The sequence below is a fragment of the Herpailurus yagouaroundi genome, unplaced genomic scaffold (assembly GCF_014898765.1).
Source record: "Herpailurus yagouaroundi ecotype Mexico unplaced genomic scaffold, PumYag 77, whole genome shotgun sequence".
NCBI lineage: Eukaryota > Metazoa > Chordata > Mammalia > Carnivora > Felidae > Herpailurus > Herpailurus yagouaroundi.
The window spans coordinates 19,962,962-19,985,007 of NW_024412388.1; the positions used below are offsets into that span (position 1 = coordinate 19,962,962).

The 22,046-nt window shown below is 55.3% G+C and overlaps 1 protein-coding gene across 7 annotated transcripts in view; it reads left to right on the plus strand.

Annotated features, from left to right (window-relative positions):
* The window catches only part of RPS6KA1 (ribosomal protein S6 kinase A1), a 54,615-nt gene that overhangs the window by 14,492 nt on the left and 18,077 nt on the right, over positions 1-22,046 (plus strand). For 2 of the 7 annotated variants that reach the window (XM_040465947.1, XM_040465937.1), the window contains exons 2-11: positions 5,992-6,036; positions 14,611-14,727; positions 14,993-15,074; positions 16,786-16,866; positions 17,059-17,138; positions 18,947-19,053; positions 19,800-19,837; positions 20,128-20,270; positions 20,679-20,749; positions 21,065-21,153. In XM_040465947.1, the coding sequence (XP_040321881.1) occupies positions 5,992-6,036; positions 14,611-14,727; positions 14,993-15,074; positions 16,786-16,866; positions 17,059-17,138; positions 18,947-19,053; positions 19,800-19,837; positions 20,128-20,270; positions 20,679-20,749; positions 21,065-21,153 (853 nt within the window). Of the gene's footprint in view, positions 1-5,991; positions 6,037-11,726; positions 11,899-13,553; positions 13,748-14,593; positions 14,728-14,992; positions 15,075-16,785; positions 16,867-17,058; positions 17,139-18,946; positions 19,054-19,799; positions 19,838-20,127; positions 20,271-20,678; positions 20,750-21,064; positions 21,154-22,046 lie in introns of those variants that run through there. The other 5 variants (XM_040465974.1, XM_040465966.1, XM_040465956.1 and 2 more) reach the window with 4 other exon arrangements.

The window sequence follows — 22,046 nt, forward strand, 5'->3', positions numbered from 1 at the left end:
TGTGTGTGTGTGTGTGTGTGTGTGTGTGTGTGTGTGTGTGTGTGTGTGAGCGCGCGAGGGACAGTTCCTCCAAGCGCCCAGGACCCCTTTAGCCTGGAGAGAAGATCCCGCGGGGCCGTGAGATCTGCCCACCTCACCCCACACACCTAGGACCCGTACCGGGAACTGTCGGAGCTTCCACTATCAGAGCAGATGGGCAGGGCTGAGGTGCCAGATGTCTGGGATTCTCCAAGAGAAGAGGGTCATGGGAACCCCACTTCTCCTTGACGTCTCCCAGTGCCCTACCCCAAGAGCTCCCGCGTCTCCGCTGCTGACCCTAGCAGGATTACCCCTCTTGACCCTTGGCAGTTGTGGAATGTGGGGTGACCCGTCCAGGGCTGAAACTTGGTTTTCTTTGCCCCGAGGCTAGGGCCAGAGGACACCTGTATCCCCTACCCCAGGCTGTGAAGAGAGTGGGGAAAAGCCCTTAGACCTTGTGAAGATTATTCCTGGAGTCAGGGAGGACCTCGTGCCTGCCTCCTTTCTTGGGAGCCCTCGCTTAGGAAGGGCTGGGCCCCTGGGGCATTTGGCCTCTGTCACCTAACCTCTACCAGAAGCAGCTCCTGCCCTCCTCTGAGGATTCTGTGGTGCCAGGCCCTGGGATGCAGAAGGCCAGTGCTTCCTGTACCCATTGACCCTCAGGGTCAAGGTCAAGACCCTGAACCAGCAGATTGAGAAAACTTTCCCCTCAGCCTCATGCTGGGAAGGAGGCAGGTGACACTCCTTTTCCAGAGGGGATGTGGGGGGTATACTGAGAGGGTGTGAAGACCTCAGTGAGCCCAGGAGCCAAGGTGATTTTCTCCTGGCTTTGGTCCCTAGCCCCTGCCTAGCTCCCCTCCTCTGCCTTCTCTTACCTGGGGCAACCACCAGGTACCCTGCCTCTCAGGGCCACAGGTTGTGATCAGACTGAGGACCCCAGGTCCCCAGCACCCCAGGTGTGCTACCCCTTTAAAGGGACGGTCATGGCTGACACTGGCTATTGGAGGGTGGGCGCGGCAGGATTAGGTAACCAACCTGAAGGTGCAATTTGGAGTAAATTGCTCTGGGATCCCTGCCATGGGGTTTTTACAGGCCCTGCACGACTCTCGGAGGTTCTCTCGCTGACTCACCCTCTGAGGTGAGGAACACTGCCCTCTGCAGTACCCCCCCCCCCTGCAGCCCTGGGGTATAAGGGCCAGGTTGGGGGGGGGGGGCGCTCCGAGGTGGATTCCTTTGCCCTGGCATGCCCCTGAGACTTAGGCCTCCCTAGAGGAAGGTAGGCCGGGAAGGACTTAACCCAAGCACTTACCTTGGGTTATACTAGTAGGAAGGCAGACACCCAGGAGCTTGATTCCCAGCGCAGGGCACTACTTCCTGCTTCCCTTTGGGGAATCCTGGGGCAGGGGCCAGCTTAACCAGGATTAAATAGGAAACTCAACTCAGTTTTGAGTACTACTGCACCTGAGCTCTGTGAGAGGCAAAGCCTGGTTTGCTTCCTAGGATTGGGGGGGGGGTCATGATTTCTCAGAGTTTCACCTTGGGAAGACTGTGTGACCCTCAGTCGGTCCTTAGCTTCTCTGCACCTCTGTTCCTCCAGTGGCTAGGGCTGGGTTCTAGCTTCATGCTTCCTGGGCCTGAGAGGTACAGAGCCCTGGGCGCTGCTGCCTCTTCTCCCCCTCCCCCACTCCATGGAAGTGCCAGGCGACTGGGTGTTATTGTTTGGGTAATAGGAGCCATGGGGCAGCCAGGGCACCGGTTGGACTGTTCTCACTGGAGAACAGGGCCTCGCTGTTCTTAGCCAGGTGACATGTAAGCGATATAGTAGCCTGACCTACAGGTACAGACGCTGCCACCAGCTCCCGGCCAGGAATGAGGCAGGCAAGGGGCCGGTGGGGGCATTTGGCAGAGGCTTGGGATCTAGACTGCCCTGTCCTCCCCATGACGCTGCCGAAAATGGGCTGCTGGGAGGCAGGGCCTGGCCCAGGTGGAAGTGTGGGTGAGGATTCTGCCTGGGCCTTCCCTGGCCCTGCTGAAAGCAGTAACCTTGTGTTTAGGCCCAGCCCTGCTGTGCACAGAGCTTCCGTGTGTGCCACCTACCCTGCTTCACTTATGTCACCTCATTAAAATAAAATAATTCTTGAAACAACTTCTCGAAGTAGGGATTATTGCCGGGCCTGGCTGGCTCAGTCAGTAGAGCATGCGACTCTTGATCTCAGGGTTGTGAGTTCAAGCCTCGTGTTAGGTGAAGAGCCTCTTAAAAAAAAAAGGGGGGGGATTATTACCCCCGTTTTCATATGGAACAGCTGAACTCGGAGAAGAACTTGCCTGTGAATTAATGCAGAGACAGACTGGGAACCCAGATCTCTCACTGTCTTCCACCAAGTTTTTTTGGGTGGGGGTGGGGGTGGGGGTGGCAAAGTTGGGGAAGGGCTGGGATCACACTGGCCCAGGTGGAAGGTACTCCAGGAGAGGCTCCGGATGTTGGCAGACTCTCCATGTCCCGCAGGGCCTCTGTCCAGCCTTTTCGGAGGGCTGGTGGTGCCAGCCAGCCCTGGCACCTGGCCCCCAGCCTCCAGCAGCGTGCAAGGCTGCCAGTGCTGGGCTCTGAACCCAGCTCCTGGGGCTGCTTCCTGCCTGTGGGGCACGTGCTGTCTTTGTCCATCTGCTGCCTGGCCTCTCCAGACGCTGCCCTGGGCCCCTCTTCTCAAGGCAGAGTTGCTTGCGTGGGAAGGAAGGATGCCTTTTGGAATCCATCTCTGAGTTATGGGGAGGGGGCACAGTGGTCTGGGGGCCTTAGAGCACTCCTATGAGCAGTGCTCTCTGAGGAAGAGCAGGGAGAGTGGGAGAGGTCAGAGAACCCTTCCTATACCAGATGTTTTAGACTAGGTCTTTCATTAGTATTCTGCAAGGTCAAGATCATTGTCCCCTTTCATTCATTTACTCATTCATTCAGCAAATATTTATTGAGTACTGTCAAGTGACAAGTTCTATGCTAAGCAACAGTGCGGCTGTGAACAAGACAGATCTGGCTTCATAATACAGATGAGAAAACTGAGGGTCAGAGAAGTGATATGACAGACCCAAGGTCAGAGTGTGTGGCTGGCAGAGCTGGGATTAGCAGTATGTCTTCGTTGCTGCAGAACTGTGTTCTCTCCACCGTCTGTGCAGTAGTAAGGCCAGAGAGGCACTTGGACCCTGCCTTCTCAGGACCCTGGCTCTGGGGGGGGGGGGAGACTCACCTGTGGTCTCTTTGCACTCCCAGTCCTTTCTCCAGGGCTGCCTATCCCCTTCTAGAAGACTTGTGCATCAGCTGTTACAGGCATGGGGTTCCATGAGGATGACACCCAGACCAGAGACCCTGGGGCTGGAGGCAGCCAAATAGGGCCTGTGGGGTTCCTCGAATCATGCAGGATACTGCTCAGTAAGCCCACACTTCTGGGTACATCCATGACCTCATCACACCCCTCATTGGGGATTTAGGCTTGCAGTCATGTGACTTTGGGTTATGGCCCCATGTCTGTCACATGCTAGCCAAGGGACCTCATGTAAGTCCCTTAACTCTCTGAGTTCATCTGAAAAATAGGAGTAATAGACCCTGCTCTGGCCTTCTTGCTCTCTTTACTGAGCCGAGCTTTCATTTGACAAACTGTGCTCTGGACCCTGAGCTGGGTGCTAGGGAGGTAATGATGGATAAATTATGCTTCTTCCTGAGTTAACCTATGGCTTGCTCGGTGCTGTGGGGCCCAGAGGAGGGAGGAAAGGACTTGAGGCTTTGTGAACAGAGAAGAGGACATTGGAAGTGAGTCCTGAAAGAAGACCAGGAATTTGCCAAAGGAACAAGACAGGAAGGGTTTTTTTGGTATTAGGAGCCACCATGAAGATAGCTTGGGGATATGAAACAAGCCGGTCTTCTCAAGGTCCCAGATCATTCAGTTAAGCTCAAGAAGAGGGCCCAGTAATAATAATGGCTATTGTTTGTGAACCAGTTATGTGTCAGGTGTAGATATTTATAGGCATTATTTTGTTTGCTTCTTATAGCCACCCAGTGAGATACATTACTTTTATCCCCATTCCACAGATGAGGAAACTGAAGCCCTGAGAAATGAAATAACCTCAGGGTCATGCAGCAGTAGAAGCCAGAATTTGAACTCAGAAGGTCAGGTTCTAGAACCCACATACTAATCACCTGTGTTGGGCAGTTGGGATGATGGCCTTGGATGTCATGCCAAGAAGCTGGGTCTTTGTTCTATAGACAGTGAGAAGTCATGGAAGGGTTTGGGGCCTGGTACATAGAAGGTTCTCAGTAAGGAGTGAATCACCAAGAGAGTTGATTGCTCAAGTGCAAGGGTCACAGTTGAGTTTTAGGAAGGATAGGGGTTTGGAATGGGGAAGGCAGGGGGCTGGTGTGCATGTAGGCTGTTGTGACCATCTGTGGATTCCACATTTCCATAATTGTGGAATTATGTCAAGAGTCTAGAATGCTGGGTGAAATGGAACTCAATATATAAATGCACCGTGCACCCCACCCCTCCTCCCTGGCCCTGATCAACCCAGCCCTCTCCCCAGGTCGCTGAGAGAGGACAGCATGTATATGTATGTGTGTGTGGAGGGGCCTACAGAACAGTGGTCCCTGGGGAGGACTGGGGGCATTAAAGAGGCTCACGGGGGCAGGATGTCCTGGGAGCGGCAGGGAGGAGCTGCTCCAGGAGCAGGGAGATTATGTAATGGGCAGAGCACAGCTGTGCCTGCTTCTGCCAAGCAAAGCCACAGCTGCCCTGTGGACCCAGCCCCTGGCTCCAAAGTCCTGACCTGCCCTAGGCTGGGTCTTGCTACCGGTAGGAGCCTCTGTCTGCCTCACCACACTTTTGCTTGCCAAGAGGGGTGGGGACAGCTCCTTTCTGCTTCCCAAGGCCTGGTTACTCACCTCATATCACACAGGAAAGGGATGGGCTGGGTTTGGTGTACCCCTGAGGGTGAAGTCTAGGGGATGGAAAAAGCAGGACTACCTAGAAAGTGGCCCATTGCCCGCCTCTCTACAGGTAGTTCCCCCGCTGGGATGTGGGCTCCTTTTCAGCAGATCTTTTTTTTTTTTTTTTGAGCACCTCCTGGGTGTCAGAGACCAGATTTTGAATCCCCACTTACCAGTTATGTGACCTTAGGTGCCATCATACACCCCTCTGAACCTCAGTTTCTTCTTCTGCCAAATGGGGCTGGGGCCTACCTCCCAGGTCATGAGGATTTAACGGTACCACAGGTGTGAGGCAGCGAGCCCAGGGCCTGGCATGTGGCAGGGGCTTAGAAGAGAGCAGCTGTTAGCACCAAGTCCTAATCTCTGTCCTCCCAGGACTCCCCGTTTATTAGAAAGGGCGAGCCTATGTGTAAATAGTCCCTGCAGCGTGGCACATGGTACAGTGAAGGAACGCAGGGGCACAGTGGGGCAGCAGCAATTTGCCTGGCAAGGACAGGGAAGGAGTCCCAGAGTGGGGCAAGGACAGGGTAGCCACCATCTCCAGGCTGGACTTTCCCAGACTTTGTCCCCTTACATCCCTGCAGCAATTCTGGGAGGTGGGTGTGACTATCCCCATGTTACAGGTCAGGGGACTGAGGCCTCTTGCTGTTGGTTATTTGGTACAGAATCACGCAGTTTGTCTCCGGCAGAGCTGGGAGCCACACACGTCCTTTCCTTCTCACTGGGGGGAGGTGACATTTAAGCTCAGTCTTCAAAGATGAGGGGTTTGCTAGGCAGAGAGCACAAGGGAGGGAGGATTGGGAAATGCTGGTGAGGGACTGTCCCAGGAGGGCACTTGATACCTGTGCCTTTACAGTGAAAATGGAGGTAGAGGGCCCCTGCCTACATGGCCTCCCTAGCTACTGGGGGCAGCCATGAGCATGGGTTCTGGCAGGGTCTGTTTTCGCTCTGTCCCACACTGGTAAGTCCTGGTAATGTTTCCCTATCTCCCCTTTCTTTTCCAGAATGGACAGGCCTCGGGGGAAGAAGCTGGACTGCAGCCGTCCAAGGTGAGGACCAAGGCAGGCACCCTGAGCAAGGGACCATTTGCATGGCTTTGGAGGAGGAGGGAGGCCTGCCCAGCTCAGCCTTCCTCTCTGGTCCCACGGAATCCTCGAGGTGACCCTGTGCACAGAGATCACTTGTTCCAACCTTCCTATTTCTGTCTTTTTTTTTAAGACTATTTTTTTTAAGTAATCTCACACCTACCGTGGGGCTTGAACTTACAATTTCAAGATTAAGAGTCACATGCTCTACTGACTGAGCCAGCCAGGTGCCCCTCAACCTTCCTATTTCTTAGGTGAGGGGACTGCGGCCCAGACAGGGTCAGGAGCAGAACCCAGGCTAGAACTCTGGCTTCTCATTACTCAGGCCACTTCCTTGGTTTATTCACTCACAGCAGTAAGGAAAGGGCTGAAGGGGTGATGGGAGAGGCTCAGATCAGCTGGGCTTTCATGAAGGCCTGGAATCATCTGGGTATATGGTGCTGGTACATGAAGGAAGGGAATCTGGTGGCCTCTCATGTCTAACCAGGGCCCAGTGCCTGGCCTGTGGCCCATCGGCCATTTCTCTGGGTTCCCATCTCCCAGCCCTAGGCTGGTTCCCTCACCCCTACTATCTTTGCTTCCCTGGGCACCTCCCTTTAGCCCTTCAACCCCTGTTCCTGGTTTTGTGTGTTGACAAAAGCACCAGGGGCTGGGTGACAGTTGTGTGACCTTGGGTGGGTCCTTTGTGCTTTCTGGGCTGGGCTTTTTCATCTCTGTGCCCAGTTTTCAGGAGCTGTGAGGTTCCAGAACTACTGGCTGGGGTAGGGGTGCTTTGGAAGTTGCTTGGGCAGGACAGAGGATGGGTTCTGGCAGTAGAGCAGACCGTTCAAGTCCTGGTTCCACCCTCACCATTTGGCCAGAGGTCTTCTCCCTTCTGAGTCTCTGTTTCCTCATCTGTAAATTGGGGATAATGGTATCTACCTCACAAGAGTGATGGGAAGGACAGATGAGGTAGTAACTGCCTGGCACACTGATTTCAGCACCAGCAGTGTGAGCACTCAGCTTCAGTTCCCTCCAGTGGCCACACCCTCTACATCTGGGTTGGCCTGGGCACTACACCTGCCGTAAGCTTGACCTTTGAAATAGACTCAGGGCTGGTCCTGATGTTTGTCTTATCTCATCCTCCTAAGATAAGGGAGCTGAGCTTCCCAGGATAGGGCAAGGTAAGATCAGTAGGCTCCTTCCCCCTCCTCTGATGGTTACTGTGGCCACCTTGGCCACCAGAGGCCAGACCAAGTGGTAGGGGACTGGGTCCCTTGGTTTGCCTCGGCCCCACGTCTGGAGAATCTCCTCCCACAAAGTAGCGCTTGCTGGTTGCTTAGTAACAAAATGAAGGGGTTCAAAGAAGAACCAGGATGTTCAGATCTTGGGGCTTAAGTTCTGGGGGTTGCAGAAGAGCTTGCAGCTTTGGGGGAGCAGGGGGTAAGTATAGCTTCTCACCTCAGGAGCTAGAGGGACTTGTTGGGAAAGAGTGGGAGCTTACCCCGCCAGGTAACCTACATTTGATCCCAAGCCTATGACCCTTGCTCTCTGGCAGAAGACCCCGGGATGGGAAGAGAGACAAGGCTGGAGATGGATAGGCAAGGAGAGCTTTGAATGGCACTTTAAGGGATAGAAAGAGCTTAACACATACCAGGAGCTTTGCGTTTAGTTTTTACAACACCCCTGATACAGAAATCGTTACCGTCTCCATTTTACAGATGAGAAAATTGAGGCCCAAGGTCACATAGCTGGTGAGCAATGGAGTCAGGTCTTGCTTGACCACAGAGCTCACACTTCTTCCAGCCCAGAGAATGCTGCGTGCTGAAGAGGGGGCATATTGGATCCCTGTGATCCCAGGTTCCACCATTTCCAGGCATCTGCTTCATCTATCTTTTCTGTTGCCCCTAGAACCTCACAGTATCCCCATTGCCCACTTCTGGGCTCCACACACCAGGGGGCGCTCAGCCCATGGTCAGGACCTCATCGCTTTGTGCAGTGGAATGAAGGTGCAGCAGGCCAGTTTATCCTTTGCTTCATCAGACTTTTGGTGCACCTTGCAGCGGCGGCACTAGGGGACCCTAAAATGAGGTTAATACCCCCAGCCCCAGGGAGCTTGCAGACTTAGGGAGAGGATGGAGACAGGAAAGCTGTACGGTGGGCACTGTGATGGGGAAGAACATGATCGTAGGCACAGAGAATCTCCATTCTGTGCCAGGCCCCATTTGGGGCACTTTCCAGGTACCCACATTTCTCCCGGTGACATGGTAAGATGAGCACGTCCTGGGGAGCCCAGCCAGGGGCATCTGTGCTCAGGACTGAGCATGGACCACATGGATGGTCACTGCTGTGTGTGGCAGAGGAAGGAGAGTTGTGGTGGGCTGTAGGGCACCAGGCCACCGTCCCTGCAGAACTGGCACTTGGCTGGGCCTCGAAAAGCAGGATTCGGCAGCGCCAGAGAGAATCGGGCCTTCCAGGCAGAGAGGAGACGAGAAGAGGCACTTGGGAGTCAGGTGTTCTGAAGTCAGAATCCTGTCCCTCTTTCTTGTTTGCTGCAGAACTTGGGCAAGTGATTTGCCCTTCTGAGGGTCAGGTGCTTTTCCTGTAAAAGAAGAACAGGGTCCACCCCTCAGGGCCACCTGGAGGAGGGAATGTGACATGGCATAAATTAATCCCACAAAGTTTGGTGTGATTGCTTTTTTCCTCAAAGATTTTATTTTTGGGGCGCCTGGGTGGCGCAGTCGGTTAAGCGTCCGACTTCAGCCAGGTCACGATCTCGCGGTCCGTGAGTTCGAGCCCCACGTCAGGCTCTGGGCTGATGGCTCAGAGCCTGGAGCCTGTTTCCGATTCTGTGTCTCCCTCTCTCTCTGCCCCTCCCCCGTTCATGCTCTGTCTCTCTCTATCCCAAAAATAAATAAACGTTGAAAAAAAAAATTAAAAAAAAAAAAAGATTTTATTTTTAAGTAATCTCTACACCCAATGTGGGGCTCTCACAACCCCGAGATCAAGAGTTGCCCGCTGCACCAACTGAGCCAGCCAGGCCCCCCAAGTTTGGTGTAATGCGTGTTTATTTTATTTATTTTAGGCAGAAAGGGGGATTGGGGTTTTAGCAGCCATAGTATACACAGCAGTCTAGGGCAAGAGCCCCCAGATCCCTTCCGCGCCCTTGCGCACCTGGTGCCCTCAGGCACACTGGGGCTCCACTCACCCTCCCTCCCTCCATGACGGTGGACCAGGCATCCCAGGCCCCCTCCCCCGGCTATCTCCGGAGCTGGACCCCTTTGAAGCGCCTGCAGGTCTATTTTGAGAGCTGAGCATTTCCCCCCTCCCCTCCTCTCTTCCTGTTTATGAAACCCTGATCCATCCCGGATCCCTCATGCTACCCTGGCCGGAGCACAAGCAGGATGTGACTGTGGACTTCGGGGAGCCTTGGAAGCCTCAGGTGTTGGGGGGGAACTTCCCTTGGACTGGCCAGGGTAGGCTAGCCCACCCTCCCAGGTCCTGGAACCACGTGGCCGGGCTGTGTCCCTTCGGACTGCCCAAGGGAACTCTGCAGCAGGAAGACTGCCCATCTTATCAAGGGAGAAGTCCTGTTTACAACATCCCTTTGTCTCTGTGGCCCGCTTTATTTGCAACAGCCTTCCGAGGGTTGAACATTTAGTTTTAACCTCTGCTTTACAGAGGGGGAGACTGAGGCTCAGACAGGGAAGTGAATTTGCCTGGTAGCACTCAGCTAATGAGTGGACAGTTCTTAACTTCCTACCCTGTACTCCTGGCCTCAGCCTCTTCATGCTGGTGCCTCTCTACATGGAGTGTCTTTTTTTCCTCTTTTCTGCCTGGCCAACTCCTATTCATTCTCAGGGTTTAGCTGGACCGCCCTCTCTGTGGAAGGTACTTTGGGACCTCACCCTAGGCAGATAGTTACTGCCTCTGGGCACCTACAGCGCCTCCACTGCAGCCCGAGAGTTGTGTTTTGTTATATATTTTCAAGAGCTGCCTGAGAACAAGGCTTGAGTCTGTGCCCCTCCTCCGATTGGCTTCCTGGCTTGGGGACCGAGCAGGAGCCCAGTATCTGTGAGCGATGCCCAAAGGGGAAATAGGCTCGCAGGGAGGGTGATAATGAAACGCTTGAGTGTAGGCTTCAGTCCCCCTTTCTAGCTATGTGGCCTTGGGCAAGTCACTTTCTGAGTCCAGTTTTCGCATCTCTGGAATGGGGTGACAGTATCTCCCTCGGAGCTAAGGCACAGGGCCTGGCAGAACCCATACCGGTAGAGGCTGAAGGAAAGGATGACCCTGGTGCAGTATTTGCTCAGTTTGTAAGGAGCACAGTTCTCGTCGTCACTCATGCCAGGCCTGGCCCAGTGCAGCAAGGCCACCTGGGAACTGTGGCCCCCTCCTCACCTCCCCAGAGGCCTGCTAGAAGACATAGCCAGAGCTGTCTATCCTCCCAGAGGGGGCGGGCCTGGGAGGCCCTGCCTATACTGCCAGCCGGGGAAGGGGCTGTGGGTGTCCGTTACAGCCAGAATTGGCAGCTGGGCTCCAGCTGGTGGAGGGAGGCCTGGGGTGGGGACCCTGGGGACCAGGGATCAGGCCAGGGGGCTCTGGGCTTCTCTCCCAGCTGCCCTGTGGGAGGAAGTAGATAAGAGGAAGTATCTATAGGGGGGAATGGGGCAGGGACCAAGGGATGTGGTCTGGTGCCTGTCCTCCCCCACTCCTGCCACCAGAGGCCTCACAGCCCCAGCACATACCCTTCAGCGAAGGCAGCTCTGAGACTGTTTCCTTCCTGTTGCCCCTTCCTGTACCCTGCTGGCCACAGAGCCTTCCTTTGCTTCTGAGGGATTTGAGGGTTGGTGGGGGGCCCAGCTGGCTCTGGCCCAGAGCACTTTGGGGCTCCCAGGGCCGTCCCATCCTCCAGACCCCTGCCTGCAGAAGCTGGGTGCAGTGAGCTGTCTGTCTAAGGAGACGTCTTGCACAACCCGCGGCAGGCCGTCATCAGGCTGTCGTTGGAGCCCCTTTGAGGACTGGAAGGGGAAGTCCGTGTGTACGTGGGACCGTGTGTTTCCACATGTCTGTGGAAATGGTTTCCGATCATCAGCCTGTTTATATTTGTGGGCGTGCCAGTTCCTGTGGGTGTACTGGTGGGACTGGTGCGGCCAGGCCACGTGGAAGGGGGCTGGGCCTGGTCAACCCCTGCCCTACTGCTACCTGCTCCTTCTCTCAGACTTCTGTGAGGTCCTTGCTAGGCCCTTTTGCCCCACCCCCCACCCCCCACCCATCCCAGGGCCCTGGACCGGCGGGCTTCTGCAAGGCAGGTCTGGGGGCGGTGCTGCCTGTGCTGTGGGCTGCCATTTTGGGTGGGCCCAGCCATAGGAAGGTCACTATGGGGGGAAGAAGCTCCTGCACTCTGGGCTGGGGCATTCAGAGTCTGTGGCCTTGCTGACTTCTGCCCCACATTCTCTCAAGGGGATGTTTGCAGGTGCTGGGATGCCCAATGTGTCGCTGCCTCATTGCTTTGTGACTTTTGTCTGTGTTCTAGTCTCCCCTCCTTAGGATCAGAGGAGTCGAGGAAGGATTTATCCCCGGCCCCCCCCCCCCCGGAGTCATGGGCTTGGGGTCTACAATGTCCCCTCCTCAGCAGGGGAGCCTGACCCATCTTCTGTCCCTCCTCCCTGCAGAGGGGGAAGTGAGAAGGAGGGGGTCAGGGACCCTGCCTTCTGGGCCGGGAAGGCTGAAAAAGCAGAAGTAGACGAGTAACAGGGCCCTCTGGCCACCGGCTTGAGCCCCACCATGCAGACCCCGGCAGATTTCCCCAGGGTTGAGAGAGACTCACTCCCCTGTCCCAGAAAGGTGAGCAGAGGGTTGGCCTGCCTCCAGCAGCGTCTGTCACCATGACCCTGGGCAAGGAATGGGTTTGGGAGGGGCTTTGTCCCCTGGGGTTTCCGGGTGACTGCTTCTGTCCCGAGGGAGTGTTCTCAGAGGCAGACAGGCAAGTGGAGGCTCAAACCTCAGGGCGGGGTGGGCAAGGGTTGCTGTGTGGCTTTGGCTCACCTCAGCCCCTCTCTGAGCCAGGCTTTCTGCCTGTCCCACACAGGGTTATACTCAGGGGCCTGATTAGCATGCAGCTTCTTAGAGCTGCAGCTTTTGTGACTGTTCAAGGTCCCCTGAAGATGGGGCTGTGTCTGTCAGGGTCTAGACCTAGAATGGGAAGTCCCTGGACCGGCCCCAGTACTGAGGGAGGGGGTGGGCTTGGATGGGCAGGGCATGGCTCTGACTGACTTACCTGCCCACCCTTTCCTGGCACTTGAGGCCCGCTGACCCCAGGCCAGGCAGTAACTGGAGGAAGGATTTGAGTTTAAGCCTGCTCTGCCACTGGTTCACTTTTGGCCTGGGTGAGTCACTGTCCTCTGGGCCTCGGTTTCCTGTTTCTGAAATGGGGATAACAGCTTTTGGGAAATTGGGATCAGAGTCAAAGCCATCGGACTGCATTCAGGAGATGTTCCTCTCAGTCCACTATCTTAGTCCAGGGCCCTGGCATAGGAAGAGACCTCAGAGGTGTGTCTGCCACAAATGTTGGACTGTCCCCCCCAGCGCTGGGTCTTTGCAGGTGATGTCTCTGCACCTCTTTTCCCACCCCCTGGCAGACCAGCAAGAACCCAGAGCTCTGCCATTGAGTCCAGGGTCTGACTTTCTGCGTGTCTTTCCCGCCTGTGTGTGTGGCTTGGGTATCTGTCAGTCTACTTGGGCCTCACTGTCTCTTTCTGCCACCCACCTGCTTCTGTTCCTGTTTCTGTCTCCATTTGATGAGTGCCTATCTTCACCTGTTGGGTACATCTCACATGTCGGGTGCCTGTTGGGTTGTGTCCCCTTCTGTCTCTGCCTGTTGAGTACGTGTCCCATCTGTCTCCACCTGTTGGATGCAAGCCCCCATCTGCCTCTGCCTGTTGGGTCCCCATCTGTCTCTGCCTGTTGAGTTTGTATCCCCTTCTGTCTCTGCCTGTTGGATATGTGTCCCCATGCACCTCTGCTTGTTAAATATGAGTTCCCTCCTGCCTCTGCTTGTTGGGTACTTGTTGGACATGTATTCTTCCTACCTCCCCTTGCTGGGCGTGTGTCCCTATCCATCCCTGCTTTGTGGGCATGCGTCTCTGCCTGTTAGATGCCCACCTTCATCTGTCTTTACCTATTGATGCCTGCCTCTGCCTGTTGGGTGACCCTCTTATCTGCCTCTACATGTTGGGTGTCTGTCTTTGCCTGTTGGGTACCTGTCTACCCCTCAGCAGCTGGGTTGGCCTGGGGCTTTCCCTTTGGGACCCACAAGGAGGGTTGGGGGGAAGGGCCTGAGGGCAGCCCTCAGGCAGTGGGGAGGGGGGAAAAGAGAGGAAGGGAACGTGGTGAGATTGTAGGCCTGGAGCTGGGAAACCACAGGCCCTGAGTGATTGGCGGCCCTGAGCAGGGCCCAGCCCCCGCCCTCACCCTGCACATCCGCCTTGGGCCTGGCCACCTCCGAGGCAGCCCCTGACGCTGCCTGCTCCTGCCATGGTGCCTCGGCCCTGCCGGGCGAATGGAGCAGGATCCCAAGCCGCCCCGCTTGCGGCTCTGGGCCCTGCTCCCCTGGCTGCCCAGGAAGCAGCGGCCCAGGATCAGCCAAACCTCTCTGCCTGCCCCTGGCCCTGGCTCTGGCCCCAGGCAGGACTCGGTGAGTGTGCCCAGATGTCTGGTCTTGGCCTGGCTATGGCCCTTGGAGCAGGTGCCTGGGCAGCCAGTTTGGCCTCAGTTGGCTGTGGACTCTCCAAGCCCAGGCCTGGCCCTGCTGGATGACTGGACCCTGCCCAGGTTTGCTTCCTAGGGAAGTGAGGAGGCACTTCGGGGCTCTAGGGCAATACCAGCAGATTGGAGGGAGGGCAGAAGGGTCCTAGAACAGCTAAGACCGGGCAAGGGGTTTTCAGTAGACTTCTATGAAGGAAGTTTCTATGGGTGAATCGTGGAGTCTCTGGGCTCTGCTCCTTTCTACCCCAGACTGGCACTTGGGTTGGCCGGGGGAGCCTCTGGTGACTTTTGGGTCCCTGTGCGTCTCAGCCCTGTCCCTCTGGCCAGAAGGGTCCTGTCATCCATTCTGACCAGGAACAAAAGCCCAGCTCTACCTCCCCAGTCTCAGCACAAACTCTACTTCCTATTGTGGCAGAACCAAAACCTTTGCAGCAGGGGAGGGGAGCCCCACAGGGAGGGCCTGCACAGAGCTTTGGGCCTCAGCCAGAGCCTGGGGTTGGCTCCACCTGGCTGTGCCTGGGCATCCCTTTGGGCGTCTCCAGGCCAGCACAGCTGGAGCAAGAGGAGCAGTGCCTCACCTGACTCAGCACCTTGGTAGTTTGACCCTCCCCGGCCCTTGAGGCCCTTTTGGTATTGATGAGCCAGGAGGCTGGCCCCTTCAGCATAGCTGTCTGGTGCTGCTGGCAGGGCCCTGTCTGCTGAGGTCTAGTGGGAGCGGGCTTGGATGGGGACCATTCCCCCGGCCGGCCCAGATGAAACCCACCATGCCCACCAGCTCTATCCCTCTATCAGGATGAGGGCATCCTCAAGGAGATCTCCATCACGCACCACGTCAAGGCTGGCTCTGAGAAGGCCGACCCATCCCATTTTGAGCTGCTCAAGGTTCTGGGCCAGGGATCCTTTGGCAAAGTGAGTTCTGAGCCCACAACTGGGAGGGCAGCACTGGTCATGTCAGAGGTGGGGATGAGGGGTCACCCCAGGGCTCAGGATCTAAGGGCAAGGGTTGGTGGGTCTGAGGGGAGGACAGGAGGTCACCTTGGTACCCGGGGAGGGCAAAAGGTCAACCCGGGACTCGGGGACGTCAGAGGTCAGCCTGTGCCCTGGAGGATGGAAGCTGATGGGCTCGGCCCCCCTCCCCAGCTTCTCCTCTGCTTTTTCCCCACTGCTTTCTCAGGTCTTCCTGGTGCGGAAGATCACCCGACCTGACAGTGGGCACCTGTATGCCATGAAGGTACTAAAGAAGGCAACGCTGAAAGGTGAGTGGAGGTCCCCTTCCCATGCAGAGCCCAGACTGGGCCCAAGATTGTGGGAGACAGCCCAGCTCTCAAGGTGTTGGGTCTGACAGAGAAGGCAGTTCTATCTCCAGGAGTACCTGGTCTGAAGGTAGAGAAACAGGCCTGTCCTCAGCCACCCCTTACTCCCTATCCCACCCCATTGCAAAGACAGGGTCCCTTTTGAAGAAAAGACTTCTGGGGAATAACCGCATCCTTCCCCTCCCCCACCCCCAAGCCAGCCACCAATTACCATAGCTGAAGGTGAATGTCTGGAAGGAGGCAGGGGGTGAGTGCAGTATGTTTGTGGCAGGGGCCTTCACACCCCTGGTACTCAGGTTACTTGGGCAGAGTTGCTTCATGAGGGAGACCTCTCAGGGTGGAGAAAGGTGTTGGGGAAGAGGCAGGGAGTCCAGGCAAGCAGCTAGGGCAGGCAGGAGAGAGTGAGTTGAGGCAGGGCCACAGAGATGGACAGCAGGGAGGTTCAGAAGGGAGCCCAAGGCCAGGTCTAGAATTCCACGGCTCACAAAGTGTATTGCTGTGGTTGGTAGTGGACTCTGGGCTGGCAGTGACCCTGACCAGGTGGAGTAGGCCCTGGCTGAGGGGAGGGAGGGAGGATCAGAAGTGTTGCCCTTAGGGACTTTAGGGGTCATGTGGCCCATAAAGTGCTGTCTGTGGGGTACTGTGGTTTTGGTGCCCTAAGGCCAGGCTGGTAGGGGTAGAAGTCATTCCCCAGCAGGGGTGATGGGAGCCATGAGGGAAAAGGATGAAGGACTTGGTCACTGCTGTGAAGGTCCCCAGGCTGGGGCGGGAGTGGCTGTGTTGACCCTGCAGCGTGGTGCACTTGGTGCTGTGAGTGAGAAGCCCAGGGGAGAGTGGGTTGCAGCCTCACCGAAGGAGTAGCCATTTGAGCTGTGCCTTGAAGGATCAGTGAGGAGTTCTCCAGAATGAAAATAGTAGAGGGAGGGCTCCCCAGGAAGGAGGAGCTGTTGACCCGAGCAAAAGTGTAAAAAATGTAAGGTATATTTGGCCAACAGCGGCAGGAATAGTTAACTCCAGCATGGTCCATGCCACACCTGGCAAGGGAAACGAAAAAATTAAAATAGAAGGCAAAAAGTGCTCTGAAGGGGCAAGCACGAGCCCTGCAGGAGAGAGAGCCCTAATTTAGCTTGGCAGTTTAAGGAAGACTTCCTGGAGGAGACGAGGCCTAAGCTGAGTCAAAGAAGAACCTGCTGGTGATCAGAATGCCTAGGGACTTTCATTCGTTTAAAAAAAAAAAAAAAAAAGTATGTGGGGGTGTCTGCTCAGACACACGAGTCTGAATTTTAGGCCCAATGATTCTGCCTAACTAGCTCCCAAGTGACTGTTCTCTCCATCCCCCCAGACTGGAATTAGGGATTTTTGTGCCAGGTGAGGAAGGGTCTGGTAAAGGCATCCCAGGGGGAGCCTCAGGGGCAGAGGCTAAGGGCACACAGGACAAAACAGGTTGCTGAGATTGGCTGGATTGGATGGCCCTTGATGGGGGCTGGGGGGAGAGAGAGGGCGAGAGGGATGGGCAGGGGGCTAAGGGCCCAGCCCTGAGTACTGCCATGTAATGTGAGGAACTCGTGGAAAAGAGAGCCCTTCTTAGGGCTTGGGGCTGACTCTTTAGGGGGAGGGGCTAGACTCTTAGTGACTGTCTTTCTCTTCTGGCCAGTGCGTGACCGTGTTCGGACCAAGATGGAGAGAGACATCCTAGCTGATGTAAACCACCCGTTTGTGGTGAAGCTCCACTATGGTGAGACCGCAGTCCACTTGAGTTCGCAGCCTACTTGAGTTCGCACCCTGCCTGCCAGCCTTTGCCTTTGCCTGTGGGCCACTGCCTTCCCCGTATGTTGCCCCCACCCCCAGCAGGCCAAGGGAGCTTAGAGTAAAGGGGCAGGGCCCAGGACCCAGCTGGCTCCACCATTGCCTTTTCCCCTCTCCCCAGCCTTCCAGACTGAGGGAAAGCTCTATCTTATTCTGGACTTCCTGCGAGGCGGGGACCTCTTCACACGGCTCTCTAAAGAGGTGAGCTAACACCCCACTGCCCCAGGGCCCCGAGATGGAGCTGGAGGGACAACGAGGCATCCCATCCCAGAGCCCTGTGAACAACCTGTCTGGTGTGGCTTGGACCTGGGACCACCCAGGCCTGCCTAGCAGTCCCTGGCCCAGGAACTGACACCCAGTGTCACCCTGGGACAGAGCGTACAGCTTGGCAAAGCCTTCGTTCCTCCCAAGATGGGTGAGGAGGATCAGGCCCTGGGTCTCCTTGATTCCCAGGAGCTAAGGGATCTTTCATCTCTCTGCCTCCATTCTTCCAAGGCTGCCCTGGGCAGGACTGTGAAGATGGGCAGCTTAAATCCACCCAGAAAGCTAAATATTTTAACATTATGTCCCATGTGTTAACCAAAAGGATTTTAACTGACATAAAAGAATTCGAGCCAGATATAAAAATGGGACCATTAATACAAGTCAAACTTTAGAAGAGAAACAAACTTTAAAAGAAAAAAATTTTTTTTAATTTTTTTTTTAATGTTTATTTATTTTTGAGAGAGAGAGACAGAGAGACAGAGTGCAAGCGGGAAGGAACAGAGAGAGAGGGAGACACAGACTCTGAAGCAGGCTCCAGGCTCTGAGCTGTCAGCACAGAGAGCCTGACGTGGGGCTCGAACTCACAAACTGTGAGATCATGACCTGAGCCAAAGTCAGACGCTCAACCCACTGAGCAACCCAGGCACCCCTAAAAATTTTTTAAATGTTATTTTAATGTTTGAATAGGCAATACACTCACATGATTGAAAAGTAAAATGTCGGGGCGCCTGGGTGGCTCAGTCGGTTGAGCGTCCGACTTTGGCTCAGGTCATGATCTCGCGGTCTGTGAGTTTGAGCCCCGCGTCGGGCTCTGTGCTGACAGCTCAGAGCCTGGAGCCTGTTTTGGATTCTGTGTCTCCCTCTTTCTCTGACCCTCCCCTGTTCATGCTCTCTCTCTCTCTGTCTCAAAAATAAATAAAATGTTAAAAAAGTTAAAAAAAAAAAAAAAGAAAAGAAAAGAAAAGAAAAATGCCATTGAGAAACCTTCCTCCCACCCCAGTCCCTCTACCCGCCATAGGTAAACACTTCTACTGATTTCTTGTTTAAGCGCCCCATGTTTCTTTGGTAATACAACCCATTCTGATACATGTTCTGAATTCCAACCCCCATTTCCTTACATAAAAAGTACTAATCTATATATCTGTTCTATATCTTGCCTTATTCAAGATAGCAGATCATGGAGATGGATCCATATCAGAACATGGAAGTTTCCTTGTTCTAGTTTATGGCTGCATAGCACTCCATTACACATGGGAGAGATGGTTTATCCCAGTCTTCTGCCCAACCCTTTTGCTATTTCCAAACAATGCCTCAATGAGTGACTCATATGTTAATCATGTCATACCTCAAACCCCTTTACATATTGTTTTAATTTTTATTTATTTTTTCATTGTTTTAACGTTTATTTTTAAAGAGAGACAGTACGAGTGGGGGAGGGACAGAGAGAGAGAGGGAGACCCAGAATCTGAAGCAGGCTCCGGGCTCTGAGCTGTCAGCACAGAGCCTGACGCGGGGCTTGAACCCACGAACCGCGAGACCATGACCTGAACTGAAGTCGGGCACTTAACCGACTGAGCCACCCAGGTGCCCCTCGTACCCCTTTATACAGAGCATGGTGTGTGGCCCTGGGGTGTCTAAGGGTCCTCCCCGAGGTGGGCTGCCGAGACCAGGAAGCTGCTGACTGCAGTACCTGAGCTCCTGAGGAAGAGGCAATCGCAGCTGGCGTCCCCTCCCGCCTGTCATAGGTTATGTTCACAGAGGAGGATGTGAAGTTTTACCTGGCTGAGCTAGCTTTGGGCCTGGACCACCTGCACAGCCTGGGCATCATTTACAGAGACCTCAAACCTGAAAAGTGAGTGAAGCCCCAGCTCCACCCCAGCCTCCCTAGCCAGGGCAGAGGCAGGCCTTGGGGTCTCTCCTGACAGGGGTGGGTGTAACTCTCCCCAACAAAGTCTCCCTGTGTGTGGCCGCCCCGTGGATAGGTGGGTGGGACGGGTGGTGGTGGCAGCAGGGCCCTCTTAGGGGTCTGCCTAATTACCAGTGTCCGTTAAAAGGGCTGGACACCTCCTTGCAGGTACGTTGCCTACATTTTTTTTTTTTTTTTTTTTTTTTTGCTAATCCAGTGCGATGTCTGAGATGCCACCACTAAAGGTCATTCTTTGTTTGATACGGTCCTCTCTAGAATTTTCCTGAATATCTAAACATCCTCAAATGGTAACTTCACAGCCAGGGGCAGGTGCTGGGCTGAAATGAGATCTGACTTTAGAGTTAGGCAGACCTGAATTCAAATCTTGTCTCCGTCACCTTTTAGCTCTGTGACCGTGGGGTGTTGCTTGACTTCCCTGAGCTTTAGTTTCCTCGTTGTTAAAATAGGGCCATAATAGCACCTACCTCATCCAGTTGTTCCGAGGATTAGCAAAGAACACAGGCCACACATCTGCATGGCACCACCACCACCCTGCTCCACCTGCCATTTACCAGATGGATCTGGGTGGATTGCCTTCTCTGGGCTGGGCCCAACCCCCACGGCCCCCTTGGTGTCACCAGAACCCAAGGGGCCACAGCTGAGGGGCCCCAACTCCCATCTCTCCATTACAGCATCCTTCTGGATGAGGAGGGCCACATCAAACTCACCGGTGAGTAGAAGGCACCTGCCCCCTCAATTCCCAGGGGAGGTCAGGATGGGCTCTTGACGGGCCTGGGCTGAGCACTAGGGGATCCATTCTTCCCGAGAGGCTGTGCCAGGCACTCGGAAGTGGTCAAAAGCCCAGACCCTAGACTTGGGATGGCCTGGGTATGAACCCCAGCCCCATGGGAGTGATGCCCTCAGGCCTGTGGGCAGGGGGCTTTGGGTGTGCAGGGGTTGGCAGCGAGGAAGGCAAGGGGGGGTTCCTAAAGATGTGTCCTCTTGCCCTCCTTGCCACAGACTTTGGCCTGAGCAAGGAGGCCATTGACCATGAGAAGAAAGCCTATTCCTTCTGCGGGACGGTGGAGTACATGGCCCCCGAGGTCGTCAACCGCCAGGGCCACACCCACAGTGCAGACTGGTGGTCCTATGGGGTGTTGATGGTGAGTGGCCAGACAGGGGAAAAGCATTCAGCCCATGCCTCAGGCCTCAGTTTTCTCATCTGAACAGTGAGGGGGTTGATAGTCTCTAAGACTTCCTCCTGTCTTCTCCTAGCCAAGCTGCCTCAACGTCCACCCAGCTGCAGTTTCCTTCCTTAGGAAGATTCCAGGCTTGGCCCCACCTGGGCTGCCCCCACCCCAGGACTGGGCCTCTCCTCAGCCTCAGGCCCCTAGTCCTGCTTTCGGTGTTCTGATTGACAAAGGAACCAGAGACAGTCACAATTCTCGATCCAGGTGGTCCTGCCACAGGCCAGCAGGAATCCTGGGAGTGAAGCTGAGTGGTTTGGGTGGGAGGAGGTGGGGGACATGGGAGATGGAGACCAGAGCCTAACAGACCCTTGTCTTTTACAGTTTGAGATGCTGACGGGCTCCCTGCCCTTCCAGGGGAAGGACCGGAAAGAGACCATGACACTGATTCTAAAGTAAGCACCAGCCCTGCCCTGACACCTCAGGGTCTCCCCTGATGTCTGGCCCCGGTTTGGGGGCCAGAATAATATCCTGTACCTGCCTCAGATTTCCCCATCAATGAGACCCTCCTCTGGGCTAAGCATTGTGCTTTCTGGGGCCCCCTTTTCATCCATCAGGGCCTGTGGGTGGGGAATCCCTGAAGTCTTTGGGAGGTGAGTTAGTGGATGGTTTGTCTGGATTGAGCTGGAAATTAGACCTGGACAGAGCGGGGAGGGGAGATGGGCCTCTGGGGCGGGCTCAGCCCTGATGAGACCTGGGGGCTGTTTTAGGGCGAAGCTAGGCATGCCCCAGTTTCTGAGCACGGAAGCCCAGAGCCTCCTGCGGGCCCTGTTCAAGCGGAATCCTGCCAACCGTCTCGGTAAGCAGCTCCAGCTTGGGAGGGGAGCGGGGTACAGCTGCAGCCTAGGCCACAGCGTCACATCTGGGGCTGAAAGGGGCCGTTGTCCTTTGTGTGGGCAGACAATGCCGCCGGCCACCCTGCTTTCTGGCTCCATGTGTGGTGTTTGGGGCGGCGGGGGAGGGGGGTGACCTGTGTATAGGGGGAAGGCAGGAACTGAGTCATCCCTACTCCCCCTGGGGACAAGGACAGAGGCCCCCACACAGGTCCGCCAAGGCTGCTGGCACAAGAGAAGGCATGAGCTCAGGAGTCAGAAGGCTCAGGTCCCAATCCTGTCCCCATGGCAGGTCCTCACCGCCCTGCACACAGTGGTTCCTCCATAAATATTTGTTGAGTGAGTGCCATTTATGAGCTAAGTGACCCAAGGCAGTTGACTTCACCTCCCGGAGCTCTGGGTCCTCATCTCCACGGGAGATGATGATCCAGATCCCTCTTGACTGAATGCAGTTGCATGAACATGCCTGGCATGTAGTAGCTTTTCAGTATGTCTCGGCCCCTTGGATCCTGGGTTCATCTGGACCATGACCAGCTTTGTAAGGTCCCAGTTCAGGTCCCTGGGGTCGAATGGAGTGAGAGTCTGCCTGGTGGCTGAGAAGGGCAATGGGATGGATAAAAGCGATAGAGATGAGGCCTGGGTTGAGAGGGAGATGGGAGTCCCCTGCAGATGTCAGAATAAGTCTGATTTCTGTTCTCTGTGGCCTTGGACAAGTTGCCTGACCTCTCTGGGCCTTTCTCCTTCCATGAGTACATTTGGAGCTTGATCATAACGGTCTCCAGAAAGTGGAAAACGCTGAGTGGGCAGAAGGCCTCTGGGGTGACGGCTGGGTGGATTTGGGGCGGGGAGAGCCTATCGT